The sequence below is a fragment of the Buteo buteo genome, chromosome 10 (assembly GCF_964188355.1).
Source record: "Buteo buteo chromosome 10, bButBut1.hap1.1, whole genome shotgun sequence".
NCBI classification, from domain to species: Eukaryota; Metazoa; Chordata; class Aves; order Accipitriformes; family Accipitridae; genus Buteo; species Buteo buteo.
In genome coordinates, this window is record NC_134180.1 from 12,028,748 (window position 1) to 12,046,884 (window position 18,137).

An 18,137-nucleotide genomic window follows, 5' to 3' on the forward strand; every position below is an offset into this window, starting at 1 on the left:
GTGTTATCATGCTTGCTTTTTCAAGAAGTAGTAAGTGAAAGGAATAACAAAAAAAAAAAATCAGCTTGCTCTGCAAAGAAACTGGCATTTTCTTTCTGAATGCTAGAAGATGTAGGTCACTTGTTGGGTTAAAGAAGTGTTGGCAAGGAATGTGGCTATGTGTCATCGGAAAGCCTGGGAGAAGCAGCATACAAACTGGACTGAGATGCTGTAAGGAGAATAGCCCTGGAGAAACCATTAGTTTTACAGTTTTGGTTTTGATGTTTTCATTTAAGAAACATGCTGAAGCATTGTGAACATGTTAGTCATGCTTGGATTTAAATTTAGCCTTGGTGAAGCTAATTAAAAATATGTTTAGTGACAGTGTGTAAATGCATGCTTTGAACCTGCATCTTTTACTACTGCTGTAGGAATCTGTTTTCTAAATATATAGCTTCCTATAGCCAGCACTGTAAGTGGGTACAGCTGTGTGAAGAAATGAGCACAAAGTGATCAGATCATGGCCTAACCCCTTGAAGAAAATGGGGTTACCTTGTGTGAAAGGGGTAAATGAATGCTAACTTGGTGTGAATCCTGTTCTTGCTTGTCTTTGTGTAGCCAGTGTGTAGTATCTTGTAAACCAGAGCCAAATGTGCGTAATGTCTTAGTGTTGTTTATCACCCTAGTAAGATAGTATCAGAGATTGTAAAACATTATCTTTATGCATAAGACCTTTTTTTTTTAAACACCAGAAAAATGGAGTGTCCCACCTGTATTTGAAATGTTTTATACTTAGCAGATTGCTCAGACAGCAGCACAGCTGCTTTTGTCCAGTGGATGTGGTCCAGTTTGATAGACCATTCTTTGAACCCTGGGATGATACTTTGATACATTTTATTTGCATACTTTTCTCTACCTCCTCATAGGTAACACAGATACATGTAGACCTCATTCCTAAAGGGCTGAGCAGCTGATGAGCAGTTATCTCCAGGGAGTTGTGATGGTTTGCACCTGCAGTCTTTCAGAACTTCTTTTGCCCTTGATTCAGCCCCAAAATGCTCTATTTTCATGTTCAGTGGCCATACAAGCTCTTGAGAAGTGACTTGTAGTTCTTCATAGGTGGTACACTAGCATGTAGGTTTACATTTAGGGCCAAACTATAAAGTCTGTGTTATGTTTTTACACCTTCTGGAATAAGAACTTTATTGAGATATATGAGGATGTGGATTTTTTGGTTTGGTTTGGTTTTTAATAGAGTTTTAAAGCTATAGTGAGGAATTTTATGTTTTGGACAGAAATCCATTTACTGTTTGTGGAAATCACTCTACCTTGGACCAAAATGAACTCATGCTAGTACCTGAATACAGCTGGTCTGTAGTTCAGTTCAGCACCATGCCACCAGTAATTTAGGGACCGGAAGGAAAGTGAAAACGTATCCGAGTGAAATGATAATAATCTTGCATTCTTACAGCATCTTTCATCCAAATAACTTTCAAAGCATGGCCACAAATTTTCACCAGACAGACTATGTGAAATATGTTGTAATGTAACATTGTACAGAAGCATCATTTGGGTGGGGTTTAAAACTCAGCAGCAATGCTGTTGCCTGTGATTTGGTAGAGTTCCCCTTTATCCGGGGGAGGTGGGAAAGACAGGAGAAAAAAGTGTTTCTTAAAAAGGCCATTTCTTGATGTTGCCAAGGAGGTTGAAGCATTAGAAAAAGTTTGGGGGGAGATGGATTAACTGTCAAAGTTGCATGGTAATATTTATTTAGTGGTTTCATAGCATTATCACATGGATATCTTCTCCACATATGACATATATGCTGCAAGGAGCAGCTGCTTAACAATGCAGAGCAGCACATTGAAACAATTTAGGTCCAGAAGTGAATTAATTAAAACCATTTTGGGAGAAGACCTGGACTTCTGAGAGTCCACAGTTCTGTGGAAGCATTTGCCCACCATGCAAGAGCAGTTGTGAAGGCAGGCTCAAATATTAAGCTGAAGTGGAGAATGAAGTGAAGCTTAGAAAATACTATTAAGGAGATTACAGTAGCACCTCATTCATTCCTGATGCTTGTTCCTTCATCTCAAAAGTAAGGGAACTAGAAAAGGGATCCACAGATGGGAAAGGATTGTTGGCATTTGGAGACACTGAAAAGGTGAAGACTGTTAAAGCTGCATCTTGGTGCAACTAGGGTTGACGTGCAGGTTTAACAATAAGTGTATTTGATAAGTCTTCACAGGATTGAGGCTCGATACTGGCAATGAATAGGAGGATATAGCAAAGGCATTTAAAACAGTGAGTGGAGAAGGAACACTTCAGTGAGTGTTTGGTGGTTTTGAAAGCAAGGGGGGAGGGGAAAGAAATGTGTAATTTTACATTGCATGTAATTAACCTGAAGGACTTGCTGCTGGAAGAAGTAATTGAGTCCAACTGAGTCTAGAAGGATTCAGAAAGGATTAGACATTTATATAAATAATGAGCACAAATGCATGAATACTACATGAGATTTAAAACACAAGACATGTAATGTTTTGTGATTTAGGTATAAAACCAGCTCCTGCACTTGAGAAGAGTCTTTTCCTTTAGACTGGTTATTCTGTATGTTATGGGTGTTATTTCTTCACCTTCCTCTATAGCATCTGGCCATTGTCAGAGGGAAAACCCTCTAGTTTAGTTTAAAATGACAATTATTATGTGTTGCTGTTTATAAAGTTCTGGTTTCAATTTGTTTGCAGCAAATATTTAACGAGGCAGAATAAAATTGAACACAGGCACTCATAAAAAGAATCATGAGAACTTTAATGTCCAGAAGATGTCAAGGACATATTGCAACATAGTACGGGAGTTTGTTGTGGGCCTGTTTTCCAGAAGTCCTGCAACCTCCTCCTGGTCGATGAGAACTCTGGGTGCTCAGATCCTGCTTTTATTTTTTTGTGTAAAACAAAAGTTTGTGTCCTTGCTGTTTTAGACTCTGCGAATGTAGGAATTGCGTGGGTAGCCCTCTGCTTTGCCCCATTCAACTTCATAATAGCCACTTTAAAAATAAGGCAGCTAGAACGGAGTACGGTACTCTACATGTGGTCTCATCAGACCTTTTATGCAGTGGAAGAATAATGTCCTTTGTCTTGCTTTGGTACCCTTTATTTATACTTTGCAGAATTGTTTGCTTTTTGTTGCTGCTGCTGTTGCGTTGTGCTGAAAGATTTAATGTTGTGCCTACTCTAACCCTTCAGATCTTTTCTCTGATCTGTGTGCCACAGTGTGACCTTTGATGGTAGTACTTTCAACAGACTTTTTTGCTGGTCTCTTATATTTCTCTACATTTAGTTGCATAAGCCATCTGTTGCCCATCAGAATGTAGCTACCCTTTAACAGCTTTGGCAATCAAAATGAAACTTTGGCAGCCTCCAACTTAGGTGTGAAGCTTTCTGCCTTTTTGCATGGTAGCACTCATTAACCTTTTGCTCTCAGGTTACTGGGTTACAGTCTGATGGAGTTTTTACGTGTTCCTCTTTGCCACCAATTTATGTCCAAATTTTTGCAGTCATCTCTGTGTAGCTCAGCCCTGCATCAGTGTAGAAGTTATTGCATACTGCAAACACCACTGAAATCTGTGGTGGTGGTCCCTTAGCTGCTGCTGCTCCACTTGTCTCCCGCGACTCAAAAATAATGAGAAATCTTCGCTGAGAATAAACTGTTTGCTGCATATGGTATTGACCACATGAATTATTATGTATAATGGCCCTGTCATACCAATTTGAGGACAATTGTGATACTGGATGTAGAAAGGTACTGCAAGTCAGGAGTCCTGTACTCAGTATTCGTTTGCTAATGACTCACCCTGTGGCTTGAACTGACCAACTTATCTTCTGGGGGTTTAATTTTCTCATCTGTAATATACTTAGTATTCATTTTGAGATTTAGTGATCTGAGGAGTGCAGAGGCAAACTCTTGTGCTTTAATACGACTGTATAGATTCAAATCTATGAGAGAGAAAACTCTTCTACTGTGCCGGACAAGCAAGAAAAGTTCCATAGCGGAGCAAGATCCTCGTGATCTGCCCTGTGACTTTGTTGTACAATCTTTACCATTGAAATTTTGGGGACCAATATAGTCTGCTGCTTACAGATGCAGAGGGTTGGCTCTTTAATCCTTTCTGTGAAGAGAAAGCGTGTTGGATGAGACACCGGAGTTTATCTCCTCCTTCCTAAAACCTCCCAGCAGGACCCCAGCTGTGCCACGCAGCACACAGAGGAGTGCCTCTCCTGTGGAGTGGGTTGCTGTATTGGAGTGGGTTGCAGTGACTTTGAGTGCTGCATGGGTCTCCAGCACATGGCCTGTGGTCTACAGATGGCGATGCTGCCACTGGGCCACAATGGCACTAATAAGGTGTAGACATTTAAAATGCTTTTGCAGAGTGATCCTGTCATTATATTCTTTTCTTTAATATATTTTCCTCTTATTTTCTTCCCACCTTTTTGTTCTGAATACAGTTTAAAGGAGCATTTTCTTTTCCCCTCCCACCCCCTCAGCTGCTTTGTACAGTTGCCTTTCTCCTTATGAAGGCTCAACCTTTCTCCCAGTCAATAGCTGTTTCTTCCTTTCTAGGGAGCCCACGGGCTCTTTGTGCAGGTAAAACAACATGGTTTTATTATAAAGTGGCACTTTCTATTGAAAGGTCTCAGAATGATTGAGCAATATGAAATGGCTGAATGCTTTGAGATACGTTCAAATTATCATAGCTATTGGGCTTCAAACTGGAGACTTATGATATATCTCATGTAGTAGCTTAGACTTCCTGATCTCAGCAGCTCCTTCTGACTCTTAAAAATCAAAGATCTAAACTTCTGAGTATCCATATATCCTAAAGGAGAAGTAGACCATTGCATGTTAAAAAGCTATTGAGGGTTTTATTTCCTCCTATATATGATTTATGCCCCACATAAACTTGCATAAAAGCTTGCATGCATTGAATCATATTGAGTTTTCTGTTTTGACTTGAATCAAGTGCAGAATGTCCTTAAGTTGTTTATAGTATTCATGTGAATAGAACTTACTAGAGGAGGTTGGTAATGTTTCAAAGCTTTGTTGGTGTTGGGATGCAAATGACAAGTCAGTACACCCTTCAGGATTAACTGTTGTCTTCAGTGCAAAAGAGATCAGTTAACTAAACGCTCCTGAGGTACATTTGGAAGCCAGTTTAAATATTACATGCAAATACAACAAGAAAATTATTAGGAAGATATGCCTACGCATCCTTTTGTCTATTTGCTTGGTTTGTAGTAATCTCTGGCTCTACCTGTAGTGTGTTTTGTAATTTTAGAGTAGAAACCCTTTAGGGCAGGGATGGTGTCTTATGTTTTGACATGGCAGCCATTGTGCTGCTGTTGGAAATGTTTCATAAGTAACAATAACGTATTTCATTTGGAGGTTAGAACTTATGCTTTTGCATTCCTCCCATTGAGTGCTTCAGATTGATTCTGGCTGTGCTTTCAATCTGCTGGCTCCCTGCAGCACATAAAATGTGAATGAACTCTTGCACACTTACTTAAACCATGAGACTTGAATTCTTCATGCAAAAACAGTCATTTTGTTCAGAAAACATCAGGTGGCCATAAAGTTAGAACAGAACAGAGAAGAACAGAGATATGCTATTAACTCCTGGTAGGTAATTAAACAACAGCACCCCACCCCACCCCCCAAAAAAAAACCACAACAACCAAACCCAAAATGGACAGTAAACATGGACAATTTCTGTTTTATCTTTCAGCCTGCCATTTTTCACTCTTTCTTTCCCGCTTACTTGTAAGCTATACTTATTTTGCATTCTGACTCAATACTTCCACATAATTATGTGTGTGTTTTGATTTGTGTCCATTGCCTAAGGATTTAAGTTCAACTGCAACATAGCGTTCTTAAACTGAAATACAAATGTCTGCAGTGGGTTCAGTGCCAGCTCATGCAACCCGTGCTGCTTTCTGCTGTGTCAAAAGAGATGGGTTAATGGCCAGGTGCTGTAGTTACAAGAATGCAGTAATTTGTGTAGGTATGCAGTATGTTTAGTTGCCATATGCTTATGCAGTCTGTCATACAAAACGCAGAATTTGTCATAGAGAAGATACCTATAGAACTGGCACAAGACTGTTGCCATTGCAGGTGTGGTCCATACAGACACGCGTGTAGTCATACGTAGACACTCCCTTTATATGTGTGTGTATGTGTACAAGAGAAGAATCCTAAGCGATTCCCTGACTGGATCCCATGTGTTGTCTAGATAATATAGTAAAAATGCAGTTTGGCTTGAACTAATGATTGAACTAATGTTTTTGGACTCTTTCAGCAGTTAAATAAGTGTTCAAGCTGGTAACTCGTAATATTAGGTAACATTAGCTTACTATTACTGCTTTTTCTACTCAGACCCCACCCTGGAGAGGTCTCTTAGTTTCAAAACAAAGGGTAGTAAAAAGCACAGCCATTGAAATGAAGTTTGTAATGCAGTTTAGGTATGTATTCATGCTGTGGTCATAAAAATGGTTACTTACTGTTAACCTAGTTCTTTTATAAAAGATTAAAAAAGCTTGGCAATAGAGATTGCTTACAGTAATTATTATGAAACATGTAACAACATTTCCTGGATGTTTTTTCTTCCACAAAAATACCTTATGTTTCAAGTTCAGTTTATTTTAAAATCTGAATCAGTCTTCTACTACATATTTTCTCCTTTGTCAGAATGCATTTAATCTCCCTGCACCTACAGTTTTATTTTCTAGCTATTCATACTATTAAAATCGATCACTCTTGCCTTGTTTACACTGAGTGCAGTAGCAGTTTACACTGATTTCCTGAGTCAGTGTAATTTTAATTTCTGTGTACTGTTTGAGCAAGCTTTACAGTGTGAAAGGAAAGCCAACAATACAGTCAGGATGAATAAAACAATTTTGGGTTATGTAATGTGCATTCATGCTACTATTATGCAACAGAATTATTACTTGTGGCATCCTTAAATCCATTTTGAGTTCAGCAGTGTTGCCTGCTGTCTCATACAGGACATTCTTTGTTTCTACTGACTGAGCAGAAAGTGATGATGAGCTCCACAATTAAATTAAATTACATTCCTGGAAGGGGGAAAAATAGTGTGACTTTTCATAGGAAAAGTATCACAATTTTTGGCTACCAACAACATAGGTACTGGTGAAAAATGGTCTTTACGTTTCTGAATGGTCAAAATAAAATTATTTTTTTTTTCATGTTGATCTATAATTTTCATAAAATGGTAGAGGATATTAGTGTTAATCTGCCCTTCCATAGCTGGAAAAACTGAGGCACCCAGGGGTCTTGCATATGGCTCTACCCAGGGCTAGTATTACCATGGCTTGAATTTCCAGAGTGCTAAGGCTCTCTTGATCCACCTTTGAGGACTTCCCAGGAGGGACTCTTCTTTCTGCAAGACTGTCATCTGAAAAGCCAAACTCCCTACCATCTGCAGTCAACAGATGTTCTGCTTTGTGCAGCTAAAATTTTTGAAATTTTGAAATTAGTTAAAATGTGTGAGCAGAGAAAATAGTTGCAAAGATCAGCCAGTAGTTCTGACTAAACTTAGTGGTGGCCAGTGTGCAATCTGATTTGTCTAACGTTTTATAGACATGGATGATATTAACTTCTGGGGTGGTGAGCAGTAGAAACAGTCTACTTAATTATGCTGTGTTTTCAGATAATCATAATTGAGGCTTGCATTGTGTATGTAAATACAATATTTGCTGTGCTGTGAGCTTGAACCTCTAAGTATTCCTCAGATGGAAGGTGCAGTATACCTATTATCGTAATCTGTAGTCAGGATTACTGAAAGCTGTTTCAGAGTCAAGTGAAATATTTGACTACATTTTTGTACTACTTTTCCCCAGTCAATACCCCTTCCTTTCTCCTTTATGGTTCCTAGTAAGTAACTCAGCCTGGGAACTGTAAGCAGGCTTTGGCACCTACAAATTTCCAGGACAGACTGGAAGCAATGAGGGTTTGGAGAGGGGGGAAGGCAAGTTAAGATAAGGATTGATAGCAGAAACAATAATTACAATTTACTGTTTCTAGGGCACAGGGGAACTGCCCCAGCTGCCTATTTCCCTCTTTTAGGCACCCTCTATAATCCATACCTGTAAAAGCTTTTGTTAGGCTTGACAGTTCATCACTGACTGTTTTATTCAAGTCCAAAGACTCCATGGAGAGCTCTTCCCTTATGGAGACACTATGTAACACATCCGTCATCTCCAAGTCAAAATATTTTACAAAATGGGCTGATTTTATTGCCAAAATGGGCAATAAAACCTATTTCCTTGCCTTCATTCTGGTGCTCTACTCACTTAGCTGTTTATTATTTTGAGTATTTATTTACTGCTCAGTTTGGTGATCGGACATTTTGGTGTTCCTATGCACCGATGAGAGGAGGATGCTGAGTTTTACAGAGGTAATTCTCTTCTAATACAGAAGGGCTTTGGAAAGGTACTTAATATGGGACACATTTGTTTGGTGGATTAGAAGAGTGTTTCTAGTAAATGTCATTTGATGACAGCTATTCCTCATACAATGCAAGATGAACATGTCTAAGAGTCTTACCTGACTTACTGGTTTCTTTTTCTTGCTTTTCTATTTTAAATTTGGAACTTGCTAAGCTTCAATGTCTGATCAAAATTACCACAAGGAATATTTATACATATTGATGTATTATGAAAATAATACATCCCCGGCTTACTTAAGAGAGAACAAGATTGTGGTGAACTGTAGAACTGTGAAAGACGGCAAACAAAAATGAAAAGGGTTTAAGTGATCTGATGTTTCAGGTTCAGCTGATACAATGAAGACAGTAAGTCAGGCAAGAGAAGAGGGTGGGAGGGCTTGTCTTGATTGTGTTAAAAAGTCATTCTAGCAAGAGGGGTGAGAGTCAGGGTGAGAAGGAACTTTTTGTAGGTAGGAAGCAATGAGGAGGTAAGTGCCTAAATCATACAAGATAGCTAGAGATGGAGATTTGGGGCTAAGCTGTTGGGGCAATTTTTGGCCTCTTTAAAAAGCTTGTACGCTGCTTAGTGAACCTCTCAGAGGACTTGATTCTCACTGAATAATATGGCTACATTCCTTTGCTGCACAGATGCTTCTAAGAAGTGGGCCAAATTCAGAGAAGGAATTTGTGTTCCCATGGCTGAGTAAGTTTCACTATTTGTAAGAGCTGGACAATGCCATTTTAATGTAGACCTCTTTGAAGATTCAATTTCTTAATGCACTTGCTTAAACTCCTTTGGATGCATGCAGTGAGAGGGATGTGTAAATTAGGCTGCTTTACTTTTGCTTTGATTTCTTTAGAGCTAGTCCCACATAGTTCACTGATATCCAAATGAGTCTAAATTTGCATAACTTCAGAAGGTGTGAGAATGCACAGCTCAGTACCATGGTATGCACGTTGTTTCTTATTTTCCCCAGAGAGGCTTTAAGTAGCTGCAAGGTGCCTGACTGAAAGGGTTCTAACTGAGCAACAGCATTTGTGTAAGAGGAGCTTTTTTTTTTTCTTTTTTTTTTTCCCTCTAAATCTGACCCACAGCTTTTGTTACTGTTTGCCAGCTCTTCAGACAGATACCAGCCAGGCTGTGAGCTCTAAGGATACGAGAAAATGAGAATGCCTTTTATATAATGATCATGGAATTAATTGGTCCTGGAAACTCTGGGTTGCTGCCAAGAAAGGTTATTTATGTGGTAAGAAAGGAACGGAAAAGGGTGGAGCTTTGGAAATCCAGGAATACCCCTAGCTGTCAGATCATAGGAAAGAGCTCATAAAGTTATTTTGGCTTCTGAGTTTGGTGCAGTCAACATGCAGAATTCTGATTTTCAGCAGCATCCAAAATGAGGAAATGGGAGTTAGCAAAGCGGGGAGAGCTCTGTGGGGAGCTCCATAGTCATTTTACTTCCAAGTGCGCTGTACTATAAAAGCAGCCGCTCTTGCAAAGGCAAGCTGCCTGGAGTCTGCAGGCTGCAAGAGATCCTACCTCTGGCCACCCAAATCCTGCATTTCAAGCCACAGTTTCCTAGAGTGGAAATTCTGCTTCAAAATCAGAGTCTTATCTCATGCAAGCTGTTTTCCAGGCTGACAGTTCTGCAGAGTGGAGGACAAGGACAGAGAGGAGAGTGGTGGGATACGAGGCTCTTAAATCCTGCTGGTGTTGCAGAGCCGATTGCAAGAGCCAGCGTGGATGCGTGCACCCGGGGGCCTACCCTGACGACGCTTGAAATACTTGAGACTTAATTTGATAAGCTTTGTCCCGTCACTGCTCTTTTTAATGTGAACTGTTATGTGGTATCGTTAGCGCAAAATTACCACTTTTCACAGAGGGTTGGTTTTGCTTTTGGGTTTTTTGGTTTTTTTTTTTTGTGGTTTTTTTTTTTATTGTCATGTGGTGTGGATGGGGGGCGGGGGAGGTCAGCACAATGTGTGCAAGTTTGAGTCAGTTCAGCATGATTGTCAGCTGCCGTGGGTTTTATCTGTCAATATACCTACGGGACAATCTTGCTTTCTTCCTTTTAAGGGGAGCAGGCTCAATTACAGAGTTCATTAAGATCTTTGTTGAAAGGGACCGCTATGTCAAATGAGTTGTTAATATCTTTGCATTTGTTCTTTACAAAAATATTTGACTAAAGTGATGTGTGACTACATGTTCAATGAAGGATACCCTAGGTTTTTCTTCTCTCAGACTGGTGTTGTGGATGCTTGTATTTCTGGAGCTTTTGAAGCTTAATCATGCCATGATTTCTTTATCCCCCCCCCCCCCCCCAAGTGTAGATATTAAAGGCTTATGCTGGAGAGCATGTGTGTAAGAAAGCAATATTAAAAAAAAATAGGGCAAAATCACAAAAAGCATCTTATTCCTACTTTCAGAAGGTTAAAGCTGATTCACATTTAGGCAAACAGTGAAATGAAAGAGTCATTCTTGATTAGAGTGCCTTATTGTTAGTTAACTTATAAGTGACTGCACTTTAGGCTGTTTTATTCTGGCATAGGGTGTCTGTCCAGTAAATTAATAAAAATGTGTAGAGTGGAAAACTCCCCATCTGGAAAAGCTGTAAGTTTCAAGGAAAGTCAAAAGCATTTAAAAATCTGTCAAAATCAGTAAAAATTGAGTTTAAGACACACTAGTTAGTTAGGTACTCTTGAAAAGAATTTTGCAGAACTTCTATACCACTTCTTTAGTAAAGTGGTAATGTTTTTAAATGACTAAGCCTGAAGAATATTTGATATCTCATTTACTTATGGTTCATCCCAGTTGTTTTCTTCCGATATTTTTTTTCAGTCTGCCTAATGAAAAACAATTACGTTGATTTCATTCCATGATTCTCACTTTCAAAATCCCAACAGATAATATTTGCATTGGAAAAAAACCTGCAGACCAGTGTTTTTTGGGGTAAAAGCAATTGTTTCCAGTGATATTTGTGAAATAATGACTACAATTCTGTATGTTGTTATTTGGGTAGAAGCCCATTTTTGTACTATTCAAAATTTGAGCTTTTTTTTTTTTTTTTTTTTTACCCTGAGTCTCTACTCCTTCCTGCTAGGATGTACCATTAATTTAGGAAATGGTGGAGTTTATAATTAATTTATAAACCCATTGAAGGTTAACAGGTAGTGTTTGTACCTTTGGCCCACGAGGCTGTGGGTTCTAGATCTGTATTTTGGCTGTCAAACTGAGTGAGATACCTGGCAACTTTGTGGCATGTGGAGGTTTTTCTTTATTTTCCTGTCATCAGTAGGTAAAATGGCAAGAGATCAGTGTATCTTGGCCAGTTCTTGCAGAGAAGGACTGATGGGAAATGGAGATTGTGGTATCAAAGGTTGCACATCATGTCTCACGAGATTCATAAAGGAGTGTTGCTTTTACACACCTAGTAACCAGCTATGCTGGCAACAAGCTGCTTTTAACTTAGGACCTGCTTACTCAAGCCCTGTATTGGTGGCTGTAGCAGAGAGAAGACGTCTGTTGGATATTATGCTCATACTCATATCTTTTCCTCATCCTGCAATTGTGTGCGTGGCTATCTTGCACTTTCACAATGCCTTGGTGAGTCAGTAAGATTGTGTGTGGGTTCAGGAGCCAGCCTGTACGGGGCAAGGTCAGGACCTTAATTGTAACCAGCTTGGAACCGAATTATAGCTCCTTCAGTACTGGGCATCTGCAGCTGGTTTTAGAGTCAGTTTGTGTTTGAAGGAAGTTTTTAGCCTGAATGTTTTTTAGTCTGCATGGAGCTCTCCTGTTTCAACAAGAACTGTATACATGGGTAATGTTTTGGGCTGTATAGCTGTAAGATGATCGCCTTAAAAGAGAGTGGGCCCCTCTAAAGGTACAACATTGCAGAGGATTAGTAAAGGTGTTAGAATTACACCAGATCAGTACCCGCACAACCTCAAAAAATAAGGACTTGTAAGAATATACCTCCGTTCAATATTTCTACGTTTGCTTTTGAAAGATGCTGTTTATCTGGTAGGAAACTCTTGGCTCATCAGTTATACTTGCGGATTATCAAGGCCATAATCCACTGCCTGAAAAATCAAAGTCAGACTGTTTAAAAAACCTAAAATAAATCAGACTATAAAATGCCACATTTGTTTATTTTCAGCATTGTAGAGGACCAAGAAAATCTTACTGAAGCCCTGAGATGTTCGGGTCCAGCACCTTTGTTAGGCTGCTGGATGAGTTGATAGGAGAGGAACAGAAGGTGCCAGAGAGCCTTTTTTTTGTTGTTTTGATGCACAAAACACTGCAAAACTTCTGGTGGCTTTAATTGGCACCACATAACAGTGATCACTGTGTGCCCCTGTCAAAACTTGCAAAGAGCTTTAGGAATATCTTTTAATAGCAGTAGATACAGTATTCCTCTGAGCAGACAACACAAAAACAAACATGAAAACTCTTTTGCCTTTGGGTAGCCTGGTTATGTCAGTGAAGAGATGGCCTCTTGATTAAATCCAGACTGAGCAGTTTCCTGTTAGCATGCTAACTCAGCCCACAATGTCTTATTCTGAAAGTCTGTTATTGAGCTCGTCTGCCAAGTCCTTTTTCCTTTTAAACTTACAGGCAGAATTGCTAAAATAATACAAATACAAACAATCCCTAAAAGTCTCTTAAAATGATTTCTAGCAGTTTAATGTTTTGCTGACAAACTCAGTTTTAGATTTTCAGAGTTTGGGGTTGGTGTTTGGGTTTTTTGGGTTTTGGGGTTTTTTTTTGTTTGTTTTGGGTTTTTTGGTGGTTTTTTTGGTGTTTTTTTTTTGTTTGTTTTTTTTTTTTTAACATTCTCCCAACCTGATGTCTTGGGGAAGTTGCAGTGTTGCAATTAATGGAAAATTTTGTGCATGTATCTATCTTGGAAGCAGATTCTGCCCTTGTTTGGTACACAATCACATCAGTGAATGAGAGGTTTTTGCACACACTGAGTAGAACATGGCTGCAAGTCAGTACATCGTGAGCAGGGCAATCTGCTGGATAGAAAATTAATAGTTTAATTCAGTGGTGCAGACTTTCTTCCCTGTTTGAAAGCAGTTGTATTGTGTAACTAGTTATTTTCAAAAGCATATTTTAATTGTAAGAGGAAAAGTCAGCAAGGAAATTAATATTTGGGGGGGGGCAAGTTTTACTTAGGGAAAATTTGAATGGAGGAGATACATAGCGGTGGTAACAACATATCCTTTTAGTGTTTCTGTAATGGTGGTGTTACATATAATTCCAGATACACCTTTAAGTCAGGTATATAACAAATTATACATGTTTAAAACAGCTATAAGGTCCGTGAAAAATTTTGCAAGTTACTCATGGTTGCAGATGCTCAGACGGGCTCAAGCCATTTTTTTCTCTGAAGGAAGATGACTTTTTTGTTACTGGAGTTTTATTAGTGCTGGTTATATGTGAGTATAGTGATTAAATAGTGATTATGCGTGTCATGTAATTGCAGTCAGGGTAAAAGGGCAGGTGCGTTCACAGCACATTTTCCTCAAGCTGAGGATGCAGTACGTCAGCCAGTTTGGTCCCCATTAAACAGCAGCAATGGAAGGGGAACTGTATGTTTTCCCATGCTGCTTCTGTAGAGTTCAGCCTTTTTTACGTTAGTGGTCTGAACTGTTCTTCCTAGAGACATCCAACTGAAAAGGTAGAGAGAAATTTTCTGTTAGATTGCTCTTGTTGATGTTTTTTATTTATAATCCCATTTTTAAAGCTTTTTATCACACGCAATTAACAAATAAGTATTTAAACTAGTCACAAAAATAATTTTCTGAACTGTCCTCTAAATAGTGGCAGAATTTAAGGGAATGTTTCTAGTTATTTCATACTTAAAGCAGGCCGTAAGCATTAAAAACAAATGCTGTTTAAAAAACACACACACCCCCAACACCAAACCCTGGATTTGTTGACAATATTGTGCCAAATGGAAACTGTAAGAGAAAATTGAAATGTTATGATGACATGTTTGCAAGATGACTTTGACACCTTCCTTGCAAAAATACCATGAAATGTTTCGCATGTGTTCATGACCCTAGGTTCTGTATGGCAACCCAAAGCTGGTATTTTCAGCAAGGGAATCACAAGTGCTGATGCTAAAGTTGTGGTCAGTTTTCATGTTTATTCAGAAGTTAAGTGAGAGACTGAATCACCACTGTTGTTCCCTCCAGTACTATTATTCTTTGTGGAATAATGGATTTTTCTTTTAGAAAATAATATATGATGGGATCATAAGATAACTTGATAGCAGTTAGACTATAAAATATTTTGTGGAGCATATCAGAGAAATATCTTAAAGATAAACTTGCTAAAAACCTCCATTATTTGATACAGCATTTGATGTTTGGAGAGCCCAAACTGACAAAATCATTTAGTAACTAAAGATGGACTATTTCTGTGAAAAGATGGAATTTAATCTGTGTTTCATTGTAAAAGCTGTGTTGGGGATCTGGCTTCTCTCTGATTTTTGTGCTTTGTTTTTGTTTCAACTTTGTAGGCTGAAGGGGACCAGTTACCTCCAGAACATACTGTCAGCCAGTACGAAACATGCAAGATCAGGACAATAAAAGCTGGAACTTTGGAGAAACTTGTGGAGAACCTTCTGACAGCTTTTGGGGATAATGATTTTACCTACATCAGTATATTTCTGTCAACATACAGGGCGTTTGCTTCTACTAAGGAAGTACTGGAACTTCTCCTCGACAGGTAAGAGCCAGTATATAATGGAAACTGAGCCATCGTTTACATGACAGGGGGATGTTGTCAGGAATTTCTTTCATCACTTTTAGTGGACATGAACTTAATAACCCGATGGACAGATGTCAAGAATACTGCAAAATTCAGAATTTCAGCATAAACATAAAATCCATAAATGCATGCTGCCCACATCCCAACTCTCATTAAAGCATAGTTACCAAGTGGGTAAAGTGTGCCATGTTTGACTGCTAAGGACCCAAACTGGGACTGATACAAGAAAATTAATGTAGCTTCCCCCCCAAAACCAGAATGCGTGGGCTGCAAAGTCATACCTAGAACAGATTCCTATGTTTTGCTGGATACTGATATTTTCAGACATAACTCTCCTGTTTGGGGGCTGCTGATTTGAAACAGGGATTGTGCAAACATAAGAAAGACTTCACTAGCCACTTTTATTACTTCACATGAACATGCAGTCATAAATTTTTGCAGACAGCACAAGAACTGCTTAATGCTATAAGAATAGCTTTTATGGTAAAACTGCTATATCTGTATAAATGCTTAGAACCCACATCATTAGTTTCCTCGCCCTAAATTCTGAGACATGACTGGGTCAGAGGTGATCTTATTTGGGGAGTATCATATTTATTGCATTTTCAAACTCAAGTGATGTACAGAAACAGTTATTTTGGCATATAGTAATTAGAACAGAGGAGTAGCGTAAGAACTCCTAGGTTTTAATTTTGTCTCTTTCACTACGTAGATAAGGAACAAGGCATGGATAAGTTATCTGTGGTTTTCTTTTGTATCTGAAAAGGAATATAATACCACTTGCTTTGTAGGAATCTTATGTGGCTCAATTAGTAGTGATGTTGAAATGCGCAGCTGCCAGTCCTACTGGGATTGTAATAATAGCTGTGGTTGCTCAAGTGCAGTAACTTCACAGCGAGGTAAGAAGTCAGATAAAGAAAGAGCAGCCATCCTGGGAGCAGACTGTACAGTTATATTTACTACTGTGAGCTTTACCTCTCAGTCCATACCAATTCTGACGTAGAACATGAGGAGCAATAAAAATTGACAGTGCATATATACAAGAACATAAAAATGTTGAGGAATTCCTTCTTTTGAATGGATAATTCTTTCTATACCCTCAGGTTTGGATTCTATGTTTTGGACATACATATCTTTGAAGAATAAAATATGAAAGGACACCAAGTTTGTGTGGATTCTACTAACTTTAAAGAGGAGCTGGCTTGCCAAGTGACAGTGTGTCATGAGAATCTCTTACTTCCTAAGCAAGTGAATTGCCAAAAAGCCACAAATTTATAGGAGAAACCAACAGTTGTATGCATATACATTGTCACTTTGGCCAATAATGCTTCATGTATTATTTATTTTACTTACTTTTATAAAGACACATTTTTAACAGAAAAAGTTGGAATAAATAAAATAGTAGCCTTTGCAAGAATACTTTGCCCAAAATGGCTGTTTTAAATATCATTCCCCAAACAGTGCAGTTTTTATGGCTCTGTGTTGGTGGATTGCCCGACTGCTCTTTCAGGGTACTTATGTATTAATTGACATGTATTTGGGGAAGCTTTCTGTAATCAATGAGAACTTGCAAGTAGCTCAAATAATGTGAATCAGTCAGTCAAAGGTGGCTCTAAATCCGATGATACACACCTTGATTTTCAGTTAAAGGCTCTTAAGTTGTCTTAAAGTACATTCATGTATCCTGTTTAAATGACTAGAAAGCATCTTCATGTGCGCTCCCCACCCAGTTCAACATAGTTTTGATTTTTAGTAGTTTCCATTCTTATTTGTCTCTTACTAAGGCTACTTCAGTAATGCAAATAAATATCCCACCTGAGACTGTGACCTCATTTTACAAATCACTGTACAAACATGCCTAGAATTGTTTGCAACAGCCCCTACCCTGAAGACCCTCTACAGTCAAGAGATGATAAACAGTGAGAGAAATTGACTATGATGCAGATAATTAGGAGGAGCATACTGAGGCAAAGAGAGAGTAAGGGTTTAACTCACTGTGACAGTTTTGGAATTCGACCTGGGGTTTCACACATCCATATTTTTACACACCTGTATCTCGTTGTTTTTTGCTGTTCTCAGGAGGCAGGAAAGTGTTATGCAAAGACCAATTCTTATATTGCACTTTTAAAATTTGTATAATTATAAAAGATCCTGTGTATCTGACAAGCAAGTTTAGAATCTACTATCAAATCTGGGTGATCACCAAAGTGATGTTTTTGGAGAAAAATTCTTGGCGCTGGGAAGCTGCCTTGGGTTCTTGGTGGTGGGCTGGCTCTTTGGTCAGTGCAAAGCCCCTGGGCAGGACTAGGAAAGGGGTCTTGTAGCTGTTGGGCTGTTTTGTCCACCTGTGTGCTTCTGTGCAGAGGACTTTGTGTGCATAACTTGTGTATGGGACAGGTGACTATTTCATGTGCAAGTGTCTGGATCTTTTCTTCTTTGTCACCTCACCTGGCTGGATTCAATGGGTGCTCCAGGGGGTTATGCCCCAGAAGCCAAGCTGTGGGTGCTGCTGGAGGTCTGGATGAACTGGGGCATGGGAAGGCACATTCAGCTGCAGTGCCCCTGCTTGTGCTTTTCCGCCTTTGTGCTTAATATAGGATATACCTCTCCAGAATTGTCAATTCAGCCCTTCAATGACTACTGAAATTATTAAATCTCTCTATAATTGGGGATTGAAGTATTTTAAACTTGGGGCTGGGGCCAAAGGGATAATCCATTGAAACAGCAGTCCATCCTACAGTCAGTTAGCTTTGTCGTGGTTTTGATTGTTTTGTGGTGTTTCATCACTACCCATTAAAATGTTCAAACTCTGTTAGGCTGCACTGTTTTAAGGATGATGAAAAAGTCTTTTGGGAATCTTGCTTTGCACTGAAGTTTGTAGAG

The 18,137-nt window shown here is 39.0% G+C and overlaps 1 protein-coding gene across 1 annotated transcript in view; it reads left to right on the plus strand.

Annotated features, from left to right (window-relative positions):
• The window catches only part of RGL1 (ral guanine nucleotide dissociation stimulator like 1), an 81,474-nt gene that overhangs the window by 11,151 nt on the left and 52,186 nt on the right, over positions 1-18,137 (plus strand). The window contains exon 3 of the mRNA XM_075038678.1: positions 15,004-15,212. Coding sequence (XP_074894779.1) covers positions 15,004-15,212 — 209 coding nt within the window. The remainder of the gene's footprint in view (positions 1-15,003; positions 15,213-18,137) is intronic.